Below are 15,266 nucleotides of genomic sequence, written 5' to 3'. Positions count from 1 at the left end.
CTTCGATATTTAGAAAATAAGCGAAATAGTGAGGAAGACAAAAGGCGAAGAAACGAGAAGAAAAATATCTGAGCCTGCCAAAGAGTGAGACAACGGTGTTGCTCACCTTAATAAAACTGTGTTCTGTCTCCTTGACGCGTTGAATGAAGCCCAACTTCATTGCCATCTCAGCACAAAATTCATATAAAATACGTCTATTTGTGTGCGATAAAATTGACACCGATAAATTCATTCCGAGATAAAATTGAATATTTTCCAAATTTTCTGTACGAATATAATCCAAATTGGAGTAAAACCACAATAGAAAGCGGCTCATAAAGCCGATTTAAATCAAAACCAACAATACAATCGATCAAAATAAAAATGGAGGTCGATGACAGTCTGGAGGCTACATCCGAAGTTCCTGATGACCGAAAAAAACAAATCCACCAAAAACAGGCTGCGATCAATGGGCAATCTTCACATATTTTCGACTTGAATAACAACTGTTTCATGGAGCTATTGGATTGGTTGTCGCTGCAAGAACTCCATGCATTTGGCGAAACATGTAAATTATTGCAGGGGATCGCTGGTTGTGCCTTTCAAAAAACCTATTGTGCTGTTTTTGCCGAGTGTAAATCGGATGGAATTTACATTGATTCGATTCGCGTGAATGGGTTCTGTTCATCCGTCTCATGTTTATCCTTTCAAACCGATCATATAAAATCCTTCGAATTTGCTGCATCAAAAGATTTCAAGTGTGTCAATCGCATATTACTGAACGCAATTTCGCTGAGCGACGCAAAAATTGATTGCCTAAAAAAATTGTTGAAAAAGGTCGAAATTGTTGAATTGATCCGTTGTACGATTGACGGTGACATTTACAACAAACTATTGAAGCGGTGTAAAAACATGAAGCGATTGTGTGTGAACGTGAATGAACCAGTGGGTACTGTGATTGGCGTAGACAACAAATGGTTGCTTCGTAAATATTCAAAATTAGAATATTTCGAATTGAGCGGCATCGGCAAGGGTACGCACCTCAACGAATTGACCACATTTTTTCAATTGAATAAAAATATTCAAAAATTTGCCACCAACGATCAGTGTTTATTGATGAAATGGGCAAAAAATGCGGATCTGAAGATCACCGATTTGGCCATTCAGTGTGATGTCCATGAATATGATCGACCGAAGACTTTTCAACGAACACTGAAGAGACTACGCAAACTCAATAAATATGTACAATTGTATGTGGATCATGCATATCAGAGTACACTCAACAAAATTTCATCAAAAAAACGAATTGAAAAATTCCACGCACAATCGTTGTCTGTGATTCGATTTGATCGGGTGTTCTTTTTTCCACTGGGAAATCTGGTTGAATTGTGCATTCCGTTTGTTTTGAATGACATAAACCTTGACACAATGGCCAAAAAATTGACCAATCTTCAACAACTTCTGGTCGATTCAGCTGGACCCGAACTTATTATGGCATTTGTCAGTCATTCAGTGAAACTGGAACGTATGGGCGTTCGATCACTTGAGTATGGCTTTCAACACGAGGTTAATTGTCATTTGGTTGATGTATCAATTTGGAGCAAAGAACGGGCAAAATTGAAAGCCGCAGGCAAAACATCGTTGCATGTTCACGAGAAAGTTTTTTTGGCTACAAAATGGGCCGGAAATACAGTAGACTGTGAACTTGTCGAACTCAAGCGTTTAGAGTCATTCGATTGGAACCATGATTTTGGTTTTGTCTAACAGTGTCGAATTGACGAAAAAATAACAAAAAAGTAAAAAACCTTTGATTATTAAGTAATTGTTTTTATACAGTGAAAAAGTTACAATTAAACACTGATTTTGTACACACATGAATTGATTTTTCGAAAATATTGTCAAATAAATACGCTTCAAAATAGTACATTTGCTGGTTTTTATCGAAGTTTTCGCCGCTGACATTTTTTCCTCATCTATTTTGATTGGATGGTCTTGGGGAAGTCCATAGTATGTTAAAACGTTCCATAAGGTACTGAGGTTTCAAAAGGTCTCTTTGAATGGACCGTTTGTATGTCATTCGAGTGAGGAAGATTTGAAACTTGGACCCAAAGGGTTCAATCATTGAACTTCAATGAACGATGATTTTAGTAAAATGGCTTCTAAAAGTCGCAATAAAGCTCGTGTCAATTGCAAACTTGCAAGTTCCATGGGAATTCTCAAAATTATCTAAATACATAGAATGCAAACCAACCTTTTTAGATCTTTGTATTCAAGAGTGATACCAGCTCCATCTCTCAATAAACTTGCCTTTGTTGATAAAATCCAAATGAAGCTCAATAAAAGTTTCAACTATTCATTTTTATGAATGAAAATCATTTTTATTGGTCGTGACTCATGACTTTTGATAATTTTTGATAATTGGTGTGAGGCGAATTTTTTTTTGTATTAAAAGAAGTTTCCCCAAAACTTTACCATGTATGCACGCCTAATATTTGCTTGCAATGAAGATTAAGACGTAGAAGAAGAGGACGATGATGTCGAAGATGAAGAGAAAGGCAAATTATCTTCGATAACCATTGCAGCGCCTTTCTCTCCGATCATAATGGTCGGTGCGTTTGTATTTCCAGAAGTGATATACGGCATGCTGTAAAAAGAATAAATTTAATTTATCAAAAATTCAAACCATTGCTAAATTTTCAGTTATATGGATACATACATGCTTGCATCAATGACTCGTAGTCCCTGTACGCCATGAACTCTAAGTCGTTCATCAACCACTGATTCTCGATCTGACTTTGGTCCCATTTTGCAAGTGCCAACGGGATGGTATTCAGTAGCAGCCATGTAAGTAATATAGCACTTCCAATATTCATCGGTGTCATACACAAACCCACTACATTCCTTCAAAGGCAACATAATAAACTTTCCGTGTTTTGCCGAATAAGATTTGCTAATCGTGTAAGAAACTTGATGGCGAATAGCTTTGATCATGGTTTTCAAGTCACTGGGCACGCTAAAATAGTTTGGATAAATCTTCGGTTTGTCATTAATCGAGCTACTGTTCAATTGTATGGACCCGGTGGAATTCGGATGAAGTAATGACACCAAAATGGCTCCAACGTCATTATTTTCATTAATATCGGTCAATTTTTTGGCAATGTCATAATTAAATTGGCGTGTTCTTATGTAAGCCGGAATGTTCGGTGATTTTTTTGTGAACCAAAAGTACATCAGTTGAATATTTGGCAGCGTCTCCGTTTTGTCTGTATTAACAAATGCGCTTAAAGTTGAAACACCAACATTTGTTAAACCTCCTGTGTTGTGAATTGCTAAATTGTATGTGTTATCATAAGCAGCGAGTGGATCACTTGGTGTTGGATCGAATTGAAAGAAAATCAACGTATAAATGTGGTCGAGAAGGTGTTTTCCAACCGGCAAATCACATTTTAGTGGAATTTTTTGACGTTTCAAGTCTTTTTTCGGACCAATGCCAGACAGCATTAAAACCACCGGCGACATGATTGCACCAGCCGACATAATTACCTCCCTTTTGGCATAGGCTTTTATGACCTTCCCATTACAGACATACTCAATGCCGTAGGCCTGATTCTTTTTGTTCAGCAGAACCTTTTGAACGAGACCATATTTCAACACGTGAAGATTTGTTCTATTTTTGGCCGTTGCCAAAAATGCTTTGGCCGAACTTTGTCGACGACCCTGATAACAGGTGCCTTGCACTTTTGTGTATCCAATATATTCATCGGCGTTTATGTCACTTATGAATTTGTAACCGTCTTCGATTCCAGCATCTATATACGTTTTTGCAAATGGACTCTCGCCGTAGAAATCAACGTTCAATAGGCCTGCGTCACTGTGATACCGCCTATTATGTTCGTATACAAATTGTGAAAAGTGATTGTTTTCGGATTTTCTGAAAAACGGTAAAACACTTTCGTAATCCCATCCTTCGTTACCCATCTCAGCCCATCGATCGTAGTCACGAACGTTGCCACGAACATATAGCATTAGATTTATAGCCGATGAACCACCTAAGCACTTTCCACGTGGCCAAAAACAACTGCCATTCAATGCTTTGCAGGCCGTATTTGATTCCGCGTAAAATTGCCAATCGTATTCGGTTCGCTGATTTGCGGCAAACATTGCGGGTACCTGCAAAACGTCATTAGAAAAAATAAAAGAAAAAAGAAGGAAAGAAATGACGAATTAAAATGAATTAAGTGTGCGACGAAGACGGAATAGCAAAAATGACGCACTTCCGATTCAAAGGGCGGATCACCACCACCTTCCACCAATAAAACCTTCCATTTTGGATTTTCACTCAAACGATTCGCAACCACACATCCGGCCGATCCAGCACCAACCACCACGAAATCAAACGTCTCACCATCTATTTTAAAGAAGTTTCAATGAATATTTTGCACTAAATTTCCATTATACGGAAATATTTTTAATAAGCCGAAATATCTTATGGTGCTGCTCTTTGTATGAGAACGAAAGAGAAAAGTGTGGAGTCCCGATACTGTTCTCATTGATATTGAAGGAATTTGGAGGTGTCTTAAATATCTTCTTTCTTTCTTTCACTCTTACACAAATAGCGGTTGTTCACAAAATGACTTTTTACCGCATGCAGTGGGACCATAATCGATTGGCCAAATGTCTGGCTGGGGTATGGTACAATGTGCCGTTATTAATGCTTGTATTAATTGAATAAAGAGTTGATTTGCTGGACCAACACTTCGCGCTGCACATTGTGGAAGTAAAAATGTTTGATTGAATGCACTCATTGTCTCTTTAGCACTTTATTTTGTTATTTTCATCATCTATCTCGTGAATATACGCGATTTAAAAAAAAATATATTTTTTGAGAAAAAATTATGAAAAAATATCTGTACTCAACGAAGGCTACTTGAACATATGTCAAGTAAAGCAGTTGAATCAAGACCTGTGAGCAATTACAAAATCAAAATTAACGACAATCACTTCATTTAGTTGTGTTGATTAAAGCAATGTGGTATCAATGTATATTAGGGTGGCGCAATCGTTTGTTCTTTTTTCAATATTCCACGTCGATTTTTAAAAATAATACTACAAATTATGTGTGAAAAATTTGAATTAGAAAAAGATAAAAGCACGACGTATTTTTAGGCCCTGAATACAGTGAAACTAATCTGGAATTTTGAAAAATAAAAACTTTTTTACGCCACCTTAATATCAATTGCGTGCAATTTATTTTTATGGTATGAATAAATCGGCGATATCACTTCAATCTGCAAGACTTTTGATAATACAATTCGTGTGTTGAGAGGGGCTGAACAGGTGTATTTTTTACAATTTTAGATTGTAATAAAACTTACCTTGATATTTCGTCATTAATGCACACACAAAATCAGAGCATGCACTACCTAATGGTCTATGCAAAAGGCCATTTTTTAAAATGAGAATTAAAAAGCCGCTAACTTTCAATGAGTATTTGGTGAGTAACACTAGTACCTCAATAAAATCATTAAGATATTTATCAAAACCGTACAGTTGTTTGTTTTATCGATTACAAAATATGAAACCAGAATGGTGTGTGTGTAAATAATGGTGCCATTGAACTTACATCAATTCACCTGTTTATTACACAGCTAATTAAATACTACAGTTTATAATCTGAATAAAAAGACAAATTTGTTGTTGTTTTTCGTGTTTATGTCCAAAATCATTGTTTTTAATGAAAAAAAGTTTCAAATGCAATTTAATTAATAAAATTTTTGTTTTGAGATTTTCCAACACAAATTTATGTGGATTTTAGTTGGATTGTTGATGCAAATTTGGGAAAGCTTAAACCGAATTTGGTTTCGATGCCAGTAATCAATGGAACAGCCGCACGATAACCGCCGATATGATCAGCATTCACTTGAACTTTGGTGGTGTCAAGTGTTGATGATGTTTTCGTTACATCCGAACCACTCGGCCTTGAACCACCGAAATCAACGTAGAACATTCGTTGCAACAATTCATACGTGACCAATGTGACACCAAATTGTGGTGATGAACGGAATACACGAGCCATTGTTCCTTTCCAGAATGCACGAGGACCTTCTTCGCGCATTATTTTCGATGCCGCATCCATCACACCCGAGTATGTCGTTTGACCTTGGCGTGCAGCTACTTGCAATCGTGTCTTGATGACGTCGGCAGGTGTTACAAGCGATGCGGCAGGTATACCTATTAAAGAGAGAATTTGGATTAGATTTCGACCGAAAAAATTTCAATCTTTGATTCCCAGTGAATAGAAACGCCATTTGCTATTAATTCATAGAGGATGGGTACAAAAGCACTTTTGCATAGCAAGAAAAAATACTATTAAGGGAACTCTTTACCTGCAATTGCACCAGCAGCAAGCAAACTAAGCGGATGATTGTATCCATCTTCATCGGCAAACGCTGCTTTCGTGTGTGCATAAGCGGGGAAATAAATAGCTGAAAATGGTACATCACGGAGTAAACATGCTCGTGCACCTTTGTACAAGCCAAACAACCCGAGCTCCTTCACAACTTGCCATGCACGGACTTTTCCACCGCCAGCTATCTCTCCGGCCACTTGCAATCGAATTTTTACAATTTCCAGGGGATTCGTGAACACAACTTGTGATGCGCCAGCCTATAATCGAAATCATACAATTAAAAAAAAAATTTGGAAAAATTTGCTTTGGTGATTATTGTGATACTTACGCATGCACCAGCGATACATTCATAATAATATGGTAACACACCATCTTTTGGCGTTAATTTGTCCCTGACCAAATCGTTGACCGTTAATTTTATTGCTTTTTCGGGTGCAACACCGATTAATTGCGGCACCAAACCACGGTATAGTCCAAGCACACCTTCGTGACGGATGACTTTTTTGAAGCAATCGATTGAATTACGATATGCCACTTCGCCGACCAGTGATCCGGTTCTTTGATTTTGCATACGAGTTTTCACCAAATCGATCGGATACACGGCCGTCGCACCAACCGCTGAAAAATATGAAAAATTAATTATTGTGAAAAGGGTTCGAGTTCACTTGGACTCTTTTTCAGTTGTATTTCCTTATTCCTTACCTCCAGCAAACGACCCCAATGTGAATCTGTATGCACTTTCCAGCACTTGAATAAAAATGCCTCGATCGTCTGGGCTGGATACTGCTTGAATGTCCGTCAACCGTGCTGTAATGCTTTTCGTATAATGCTCTGGAGCAATATTATTCAAATCACTATACAATAGTCGCCTGTTAGAGTGAAAAAAATGCAAGGGAAAAATGAGAGGTGAATGAACTCAACCAATTTATCAACTTTCCACGAAAATCGCTCATCGTTCTGTTCAAGCAAATTGTTAGGCGATTTTTATGGACATTTGTCTAAAAATGTCAAACAATGTTGGACAAACGAATGAATGAAAGATAAATTAGAAGTTGACTATTAGGTTAAATCTTACAGGTCCGGGCTTGCGACAAAAAAAAATAATTGGAAATTGGAAGAAACATAATTAAAATTGTTAAAACAATTTTTTCTTCACATAAAAGAAAATGAAACTATATGGTAGAACAAGTAAACTGTGTCGTTACAACAACAAATTGCAGAAAAATCAGAAAGGGTCCAGTTTACTTATTCTTTGGGTTAAAAAAAGAAACAAAGATTTTTGAGACACCAAAATTGACACCTACCCCGGCTGATGAAGCACTCCAGCCAATTGATATAAAATGTCAATTTCAAGCGGCGTAATTTGACTCATGAGCTGTGCCGATAACAGTAACTCGTCTTTTGTAATTGGTTCTAAGCGGCTGCCACCGGTTGCATTCAAATAAACACGTTTGATTAACTCCATATTATTTAATAACGAATTAAAGGCCATAAAATAAGCGAAGCTCACTTTACGTCCTTCGGTAACCTGAATTTGATGAGAAAGAAAGCTGGATTAGACTTCTTTTTTACTTACTTCGAAAATCCATTTTTGTCATGGAATTTCTAGTAAAATTGGACTCTTAAATTCGAAAAAAATTGGTCCATACCAAATGGTTTCCGTTATAAATAATTTGGTGTTAACCAATTTCCTTCTAATTTCCATAGTTCAATTGTGATACTTTTAGCACTACTTACAGCCACTAAATTGTCTTTAACATCGTGTGTGAGCAAATGGCTCTTCACGCTGACCATAATATCCAGAAAATCCATCGGTGAAATATAGCCGGTGCCATTTGGATCTTTGCTTTTAAATGCTTCTTTGGCGTGCTCCTCGTGAAAATCGTGCAGCAATTGCGAGAACTCAGCATAGTTGATGGCCCGTTTTTTGTCCTAATTCGAAGAAAACAAAATAAAATTAACGCTTGAAGTACTCAAAGCAAAACTCAAATTTACAATCATGACGTACTTTTCCAAAATATCTTTGTACGAATGGCCCATCCAAATGGAATGGGATTTTGGCATGCAATTCCGTCTTTTTGATAATTTCACAGAATTCATTGTAATTGACGGTTCCGTTGCCATTTGTGTCGAATAGCTGAAAAGCGGTTTTGTAGAGTGCGTCTGGTGTACAAAGCAATCCTTCGAATGCCTGAAACTCTGCAAATGATATCAATCCATCCTTACTCGTGTCAGCTATGCTGCCCATCAAATTCACTGAATCCTATTGGAATAGACGGAAAAAATTAGCTTTTTTGGCAATGAAAAAAAGAACAACCGCATGCTTTATACTAATGTGACGTAAACATTCGGTCATTTGGTATTTAAAAATACCATATTCTAATGCTGAACTACAATATATTTTAATACTCAAGCATTTGGTTGTACTGGTGTCAAGGCTAATATTTACCTTATTATAATTTGCTTCCGGAAATAGCCTCAGATAGCCTCGAATGAAATCCTCCGTGGTCATGTAATATTCGCCATTCTGTTGGTGTGATGCATATTTTAAGAAAGTCTCACGCAACTTCTCAGTCGTCGCTCGTTTTATATGTATTGGACCCTGTAAAAACACAAACAAACGATTGAATTTAAATTCATATTATTTACAATGCTTTTTTCATTTTATTTTTATTTATAAACAATTTTCAAGAATTTATTGAAATTTCCTACGGTCGAATTTGGTTGAAACTTTTATTTTTTCGATTTTTTAATTAACATTATTTTTCAATTTTTTTATAACTTAAAAGAAATCAATTTTTTTACTTTGGAATTTTTGTTTTGATTCATTATGCTTTCGCTTGACGCTAACGTCAGTCGTCGGTGAATTCAGATAGATTGTGCGCTACATACGACAGTTGAGTGTGCAACTTTATATAAAACGACATAACAATCGTTTCCGCACTGATTGTGTGCGAGACTGTGAGAGTGAAAGAGGTCATTCATAATTCCATAATTCTCTCTTCTTATTCAAAATATCAAGTGACCAATGCTATGTTGTCGCATACAAAGCATGCTTTACACATGGCTCCCTGAATTCTCACGAACTTCAGGTGTTCGAATTTTTATTTTAACTTTTTCGGCATTTTTCTTAATTCAAAGCCCATGTTTGTTGTTCTTTTATTTTATTTTTTTCCAACTCTTCGCATTTATTCAATGTAAAAAATGGTATTTCTTTGAGTATTTGCCGACTTTTTTTGTTCAATTTTTTCCGTGTAAGACCAACAACAATATTTGTCATAATCACACTTTTCCAACTTTATATTACCAAATTCTTTCTTTTTTCTATAAAATATGTCTCTTTTTCCGTGACCAAATCCGCTTGTTTTATATCAACAAAAAAAAACTTGACTCGTTTTACTGTTTTATCGCCTGCAAATTGGAACAAAAAATACTAGAAATATTTACTTGAGCTAATGTTGTCATTTTTTTAATCTCGTTTCTTTTTGCACGTAATTCAATCCGAATTTGGTATTTTGTTCACTTAAAAAGAACCGTATTCTCTATACTTCACATGAAAATAGAGAACGATGAATGAAAAATTATATAATGTCTATTCCAAAGTGTGTTCGTCTTCTCTCACAGTGTTCTCAAATCTACTGGCAAATTGAATGAATGTTGTTTGCTTGACTGGTTTGACTGACGTTACGCGCTTCAATGATTATAGCAAAGGCTAATAGAAACGACACCGACAACAACAAGAAAAAATGTGATAATACACGATTCGTGATTTGGTTGTATGACCAAAAAGACTCCGGCTATATGTTTCTCTCCATTCGGCTTGCTATTTTAGTGATGTCGATCATACAAATGGAAAATCAACGTGTGCGTAAGATTGTTCTATTTTTGTGGGTGAAAAAAATTATCAAACTCGCAAAAAAAATGTGATGAACTCAGACGACAGTAGCAATCTTATCGTGGTTGTGTGACGCACAACAATTTTCATAATCAAAACATCAGCTTTGATGCTTAGAGCTACATGTTTTGTGTACATTCATTTAATAACCAAACAAAACCTAATCAGATTGTTTCGTGATGTAAATTGCTGCGAGAAAGGAATTTTTCTAGGAAAAATATTTGGCAGCGATGGCTTTGGTGAAACAATTTGTTTATGATAGAGAATTTGGATGGTGTTTTTTCGATCGCGCAATCGTCGTGTATGACTTATCGGCAGCTAAGTATTGGAAGTACGTAGTCTTCTCTGTCTGACGACTCACTCAGTTTGTTAAGACACTCTGTTTGTCGAGCGACCTTGTTTTTTTTGCTGATTGTATCACGAGATTTTGTTTCAATTTTCACCTTTTACGGTAATCATTACCAGTCAAGCAAACGTTCATCCGCAAAGTGTACAATTTCAACCAATTCTGAACTAATTTCGAAAGTGATTTCATTTAATTTTTTTATTTACCATTCCATAAATAATTCGTCACAAATTCCAATTAAAAATCTCCACTTGATTCTCTTATCAACAGAGATGCTCCCGCAGAGATCGCTCAACAAAAGTCAAAACAATATTTACTCGCGTCGTCATCTTCAATCTACAGTCTTGCTGTCCCTATCGCTCGTCGTCTCTATGAGTCCCCGTCACTCGAACATCTCTCTTTCACCCTTTGTCTCTGTCCCTCACATTGAATTGACATTTAACCTCACTTGTTGTTCAAAATTCACCGATTATGAATGGAAAAATTGTGACTTCAATTTAATTAAATGACTGACAAAACATGGCAAGCCTTCGACTTAATAACAATGATTGTTTCGTTTGGCGATAGCATTTTGTGTGTTTGCACTCTAAAATCGACCGACATGAACTGTTTTCAATACTTTTCCGTCAAAAACTTGTTTACCTCATCTAATTTGTTCAAACAAAACGGTCCCAAACATTCCCGAATCTATTTTTAAAGATCAATTCAAACCACCTCAGCGAGTTGCTCGGTCGATGAACTAGATTTTCTCTTTTTGGCACCAAAATAAAATCTATCATACAACCGACATAAAACACTTGTTAACATTGCAATAATATTTATGTTGAGCGAGCCAACCGTTTCACATCGCTGGCGATAAATTCGAATTTAATGGCCTAGAAAAAACGGTGTCTGCTGTGACTTCAATAAAGGAAAAACACTTAAATTGATAAATTGTCAGCATTTTTTCGATTTTAAGAGCGCATTATAATGACGTTGACAGAAACCAATTGAATTGCGCAACAAGTGGGCACACGAGGAGCTGAGTGTTATGTGATCCGTTTGAAATTCGATGCGTTCTATTAGAACACGTCGCTGTCATAATGAACAATTCAATGTCAAACGGTTTTAATTGTACAAAAGCCCAGGAAGTTTTTCTTGCTCGCACGTGACAACGGAATGAGATATGAAACTATTTGAAATGGGCGGCGACGAAAAAGTTTCAATGAAAGGCAGTGGGTTCCAGTACTTTTAGCAGCAAAGGAGAATGAAAAAGATAATCGAAAATAAACAAAAACTGAAATTGCTTTGAATGCAGAGAATAACAATCGTATGAGTCTTAATGTATAAACAACGCATTTGTTGTAAAACATGATAAGTAATACAAATAAGTGAGGCATTGTACATACACAAATGAGATTTGAGAAGGAAATCATTGATAAAACGCGCTAAAAACAAGAGAAGAAACTTGATTTGTGCACATTTTTGAATAAATAATAATAATAATTTTATCGCTTTAAAATGGGTCACAGTTGAGTTTATTGCCTTGGAAACTTGTTGGAATGCTTGCACAGCAGAATAATATGCAGAGAATAACTTTCAAAATTAATAATAAATGGATTTTTTTTCTTCTGAAAACACATTGAATGCCTAGAAATGGTACCAACAGTCGATCGAAATTTGAAATTCCGTGACATTCTTTGATCTAAATTCCAGTGTGAAAAAGTTTGGCACCATGGTGGTTTTTTTTATTTACTTCATTTTGCGGAGATTTTATTTCAAACTTTCTCACTCTCAATCTCTTCAACTCTTTCTCTCTTCCTCTCTCTCTCTCACACACACTCATATTATCTCTCTGTAGCACTGTTCCCTGTGTCTTCTTATTGCACTTTATTTCTCTTTTCCTCGTTATCTCTCTCTCTCTTCTCACTCTCTTTCTCTCTATCTCTCGTTCTATCTCACTGTCTCTATGTCAATCTCTCTCTCCCTCTCCCATTTACTATCTCTATCTCTGGCTATCTATTTATCAATCTCCCATTCTGTCTTTCGCTACTGTTCGCACGTCAATTAAAGCCAAAACCACTGTGTAAACATTGGCATCATTTTTATTTCACGTTATCAGATCGGATACAACGGTTTATATAATCAAAATCATTGATAAACACTTATCGAATCGATTAATTGTCCAATTGACGCGAACAAGCGATTTTTCTCACTGACATTCAATAGTTCCAACCAAAATTCTTCACGTTCTATCTAATTGAAATGTAAACACATCGTATCCATACATTGCTCTAAATGAGAAATATCCGCTGTTTACACTGGTTGTTATGTGGCACCATACGTCACATTGTGTCACCAAAAAAGTTCTCATGGCATTTCACTCACACAACAATCATTTGCATATGGTTCGTCCCATCACGATTGTGCCAATTTATGTCACTCGCTCACTTAAAAAAATAATACAAACTCACACACACATTGAACACCACCAACAACAAGAAAAACGCCAAATTGACCGTAGAAAAGAATGTTGAATTGAATATAAATTTCATTACCATTGTATAGCCGGCACAAATGAATTGACCTTGAATAAACCTTCTCTGAAGCAAACAACAACAGCAAACTGATGATAGATATTTTAAAACAATTGCAAATAATTTGTTTCTTATTTTAATGAACACAATCACACGAAATTTTGCTAAATATTTTTTATTCGAACACTTGTTTTTTGTTCGCTGTCTCTTCTCGTTCGGTCGATACAACTTATAGCTAACAAATGAACCAAGTCAATCGTTTATGTCTTTTCGTAGGTTTAATTTTATTCGATATGTGTATGTGTTGTTGCCAGTTGAACACAACAAACGATTTATCAATTTGAAAAGAAATAGAAATGCTATCAACCGAATGAGAGAGACAAATCAACACCAAAAATGAATTTGGTTTTTTTATTTGCCGAACAATTTTTGAGCGCGTAAACAACTGAACTGGCACGTCACTTCACGAGTTTCATCACTAAATGTCATGCTTTTTTTTCTTCGTTCTTTTTTTTGCTCTTACTTAATAGAGGAGTGTATGTGTGAGAGTAGAACGCGTGCGAAGGTTCTATCGCCCTATGTTACACTGTTGATGATTGAGAGCAGAGAATGGAATACGCGCACATTCAAGTGGAAATACATAGGCGACATGTATCCACATTGACGTACACTGTTCATTTTGCCGCCAACATCCATGGTGTCAATCGATTTATGCAACGCACACAACCAACGGCCATATCACAGCACATAGCTTGAGAGCGCGCATACACAAACGTTGTATACACGTGTTGGAAATGACGTAAACCCGCTTCTGTGTGTATTTGCCATTCCACACGGTTATTTCTAATGCGCACATTGCCTCTGATCAGCTGTTTTACATAGGCTACACTCGTGTATATGTGTCAACGGTACAGCTCTTATTCGATTCTGACACACGCACACAGAATTTCCCGTCGCTACATTTCATACTTTATTCGAAGGTTTTTTTTTGCGCTCCTTTTCACACAAATTCACTCATTTTAATCAAACACTTTGTTTGCTCGGTTTTTGTGTTTAAAAAATAATTTGTTTAAAAAAATCACAGATTTTTTTTTGATTTGAACAATTGAAAAGTTTTTTGTTTGAACAATGGAAAACTGTTTCTAAGCGGATTACACACATTTGGATTGAGTACCGAACGTGAATTCTCTCTGTGAATCTACAGCAAATTCCAATACACTGTGAAAACCTATGACATTTAAATACACCGTTCTCAGTCCACTTGTCATTGATTGCTATTTTCGTGGCTGTTTGTGTGTCTATGTGTGTGTATTTCAAATAAATAAATAAAGTTTGATCGAATGGCATGAATTTTCTATGTTTAGTTTGCGTCGAATTGGCTCAGTATGTCGTTGAATAAAGAAGAAGAGAAATGTTTTGTTCATTGTCAGCCGTCGAGAAAAAGCACTGCGGTTTAATCGTGAAATGACGTTACGCCGATGTTGTTTTGTGTCTTTATCTCTCTTATGAAGCACAATGGTCATTTGACACCAAGTGAAATACTTTGAATTGTGATACGGCGGCATAGTTCAAATGGGGCATTTTGTGAGCATTGAAAATTGTGCATTTTTTATGAGTCATTTTTTAATGGTTTATAGGAAATGTAAAGGTGAAATAGAAGAGTGCATTTCATAGTACGGTTCATTTGAGTCACTTCATATAATTTTTTGAGTTTGTGGGTAATGGAATGAGGATGGAGAAAGAGTTAGAGCGAGCGTGATAGAAAGAGAATTTGTTTGTGTGTGTAAGAGAGAGAGAGAGAGAGAGAGAGGGAATGATAGAGTGACAATGCGAGAAAGAGAGAGAGAGAGGGAAAAAGAGTAAGAGAAGAAGAACTTGAGAGTCCAAAAAAAAAAGAGCGGAAGAGAAGGAGAAATAAACCGAAATTGAGAGGTTGATTGTTCTCGGTTGATTATGAATACAATCAAACATTTTAATAAATAGGTGACACTCATAACAAATTCATTCAATTCAATCTCTCTTAATCAAAGCAACATCTTTCTTTCCCTATCTTTTCTTACTTAATCGGAAAAAATGTAATGCATTGCATTGTAGTGCAAAACATCAATTTTTCATAGAATT

General features: G+C 36.1%; 2 protein-coding genes across 5 annotated transcripts; both read right to left on the bottom strand.

The window, feature by feature from the left end:
- Positions 1-2,371: 2,371 nt before the first annotated feature.
- On the bottom strand, positions 2,372-4,812 carry LOC116348396 (glucose dehydrogenase [FAD, quinone]-like). Its single transcript, XM_031779384.1, has 4 exons — positions 4,622-4,812; positions 4,254-4,387; positions 2,696-4,149; positions 2,372-2,623 (listed from the first exon to the last, which is right to left on the bottom strand). The coding sequence occupies exons 1-4, from the start codon at positions 4,782-4,784 to the stop codon at positions 2,488-2,490; spliced, it is 1,887 nt and encodes a 628-aa protein (XP_031635244.1). The 5' UTR covers positions 4,785-4,812; the 3' UTR covers positions 2,372-2,487.
- An 872-nt stretch (positions 4,813-5,684) lies between these two features.
- On the bottom strand, positions 5,685-13,719 carry LOC116348395 (calcium-binding mitochondrial carrier protein Aralar1-like). 4 transcript variants are annotated; one of them, XM_031779383.1, is made up of 11 exons: positions 13,167-13,719; positions 10,836-11,076; positions 8,838-8,990; positions 8,397-8,651; positions 8,126-8,320; positions 7,693-7,916; positions 7,464-7,472; positions 7,091-7,257; positions 6,717-7,006; positions 6,366-6,645; positions 5,685-6,210 (listed from the first exon to the last, which is right to left on the bottom strand). In XM_031779383.1, exons 2-11 carry the CDS (start codon positions 10,836-10,838, stop codon positions 5,780-5,782), a joined length of 2,007 nt encoding a protein of 668 aa, XP_031635243.1. In that variant the 5' UTR covers positions 10,839-11,076; positions 13,167-13,719; the 3' UTR covers positions 5,685-5,779. The 4 variants fall into 4 exon arrangements, with proteins under 4 accessions (XP_031635243.1, XP_031635242.1, XP_031635240.1 ...); XM_031779382.1 differs by lacking the exon at positions 10,836-11,076 and having other exon boundaries at positions 13,167-13,716; XM_031779380.1 differs by lacking the exons at positions 10,836-11,076; positions 13,167-13,719 and adding an exon at positions 9,836-10,134.
- Positions 13,720-15,266: the final 1,547 nt, after the last annotated feature.

This window comes from Contarinia nasturtii, unplaced genomic scaffold, assembly GCF_009176525.2.
Source record: "Contarinia nasturtii isolate CC-2019 unplaced genomic scaffold, AAFC_CNas_1.1 Cnas_scaffold_2395, whole genome shotgun sequence".
Lineage (NCBI taxonomy): Eukaryota > Metazoa > Arthropoda > Insecta > Diptera > Cecidomyiidae > Contarinia > Contarinia nasturtii.
This window is presented reverse-complemented; position numbering and strand designations above follow the sequence as displayed.

Bases quoted from the DNA above. Each gene is read 5' to 3' on its own strand.
- LOC116348396 (XM_031779384.1), bottom strand. From the start codon at position 4,784: ATGAGTGCATTCAATCAAACATTTTTACTTCCACAATGTGCAGCGCGA. The intron at 4,388-4,621 runs GTAAAAAGTCAT...TCTTTAAAATAG, and splicing joins TTATGGTCCCACTGCATGCG to ATGGTGAGACGTTTGATTTC. The intron at 2,624-2,695 runs GTATGTATCCAT...TTCTTTTTACAG, and splicing joins CGAGTCATTGATGCAAGCAT to CATGCCGTATATCACTTCTG.
- LOC116348395 (XM_031779380.1), bottom strand. The intron at 8,652-8,837 runs GTAAATATTAGC...CTATTCCAATAG, and splicing joins CGGAAGCAAATTATAATAAG to GATTCAGTGAATTTGATGGG. The intron at 6,646-6,716 runs GTAAGTATCACA...TTTCGATTATAG, and splicing joins AATGTATCGCTGGTGCATGC to GCTGGCGCATCACAAGTTGT.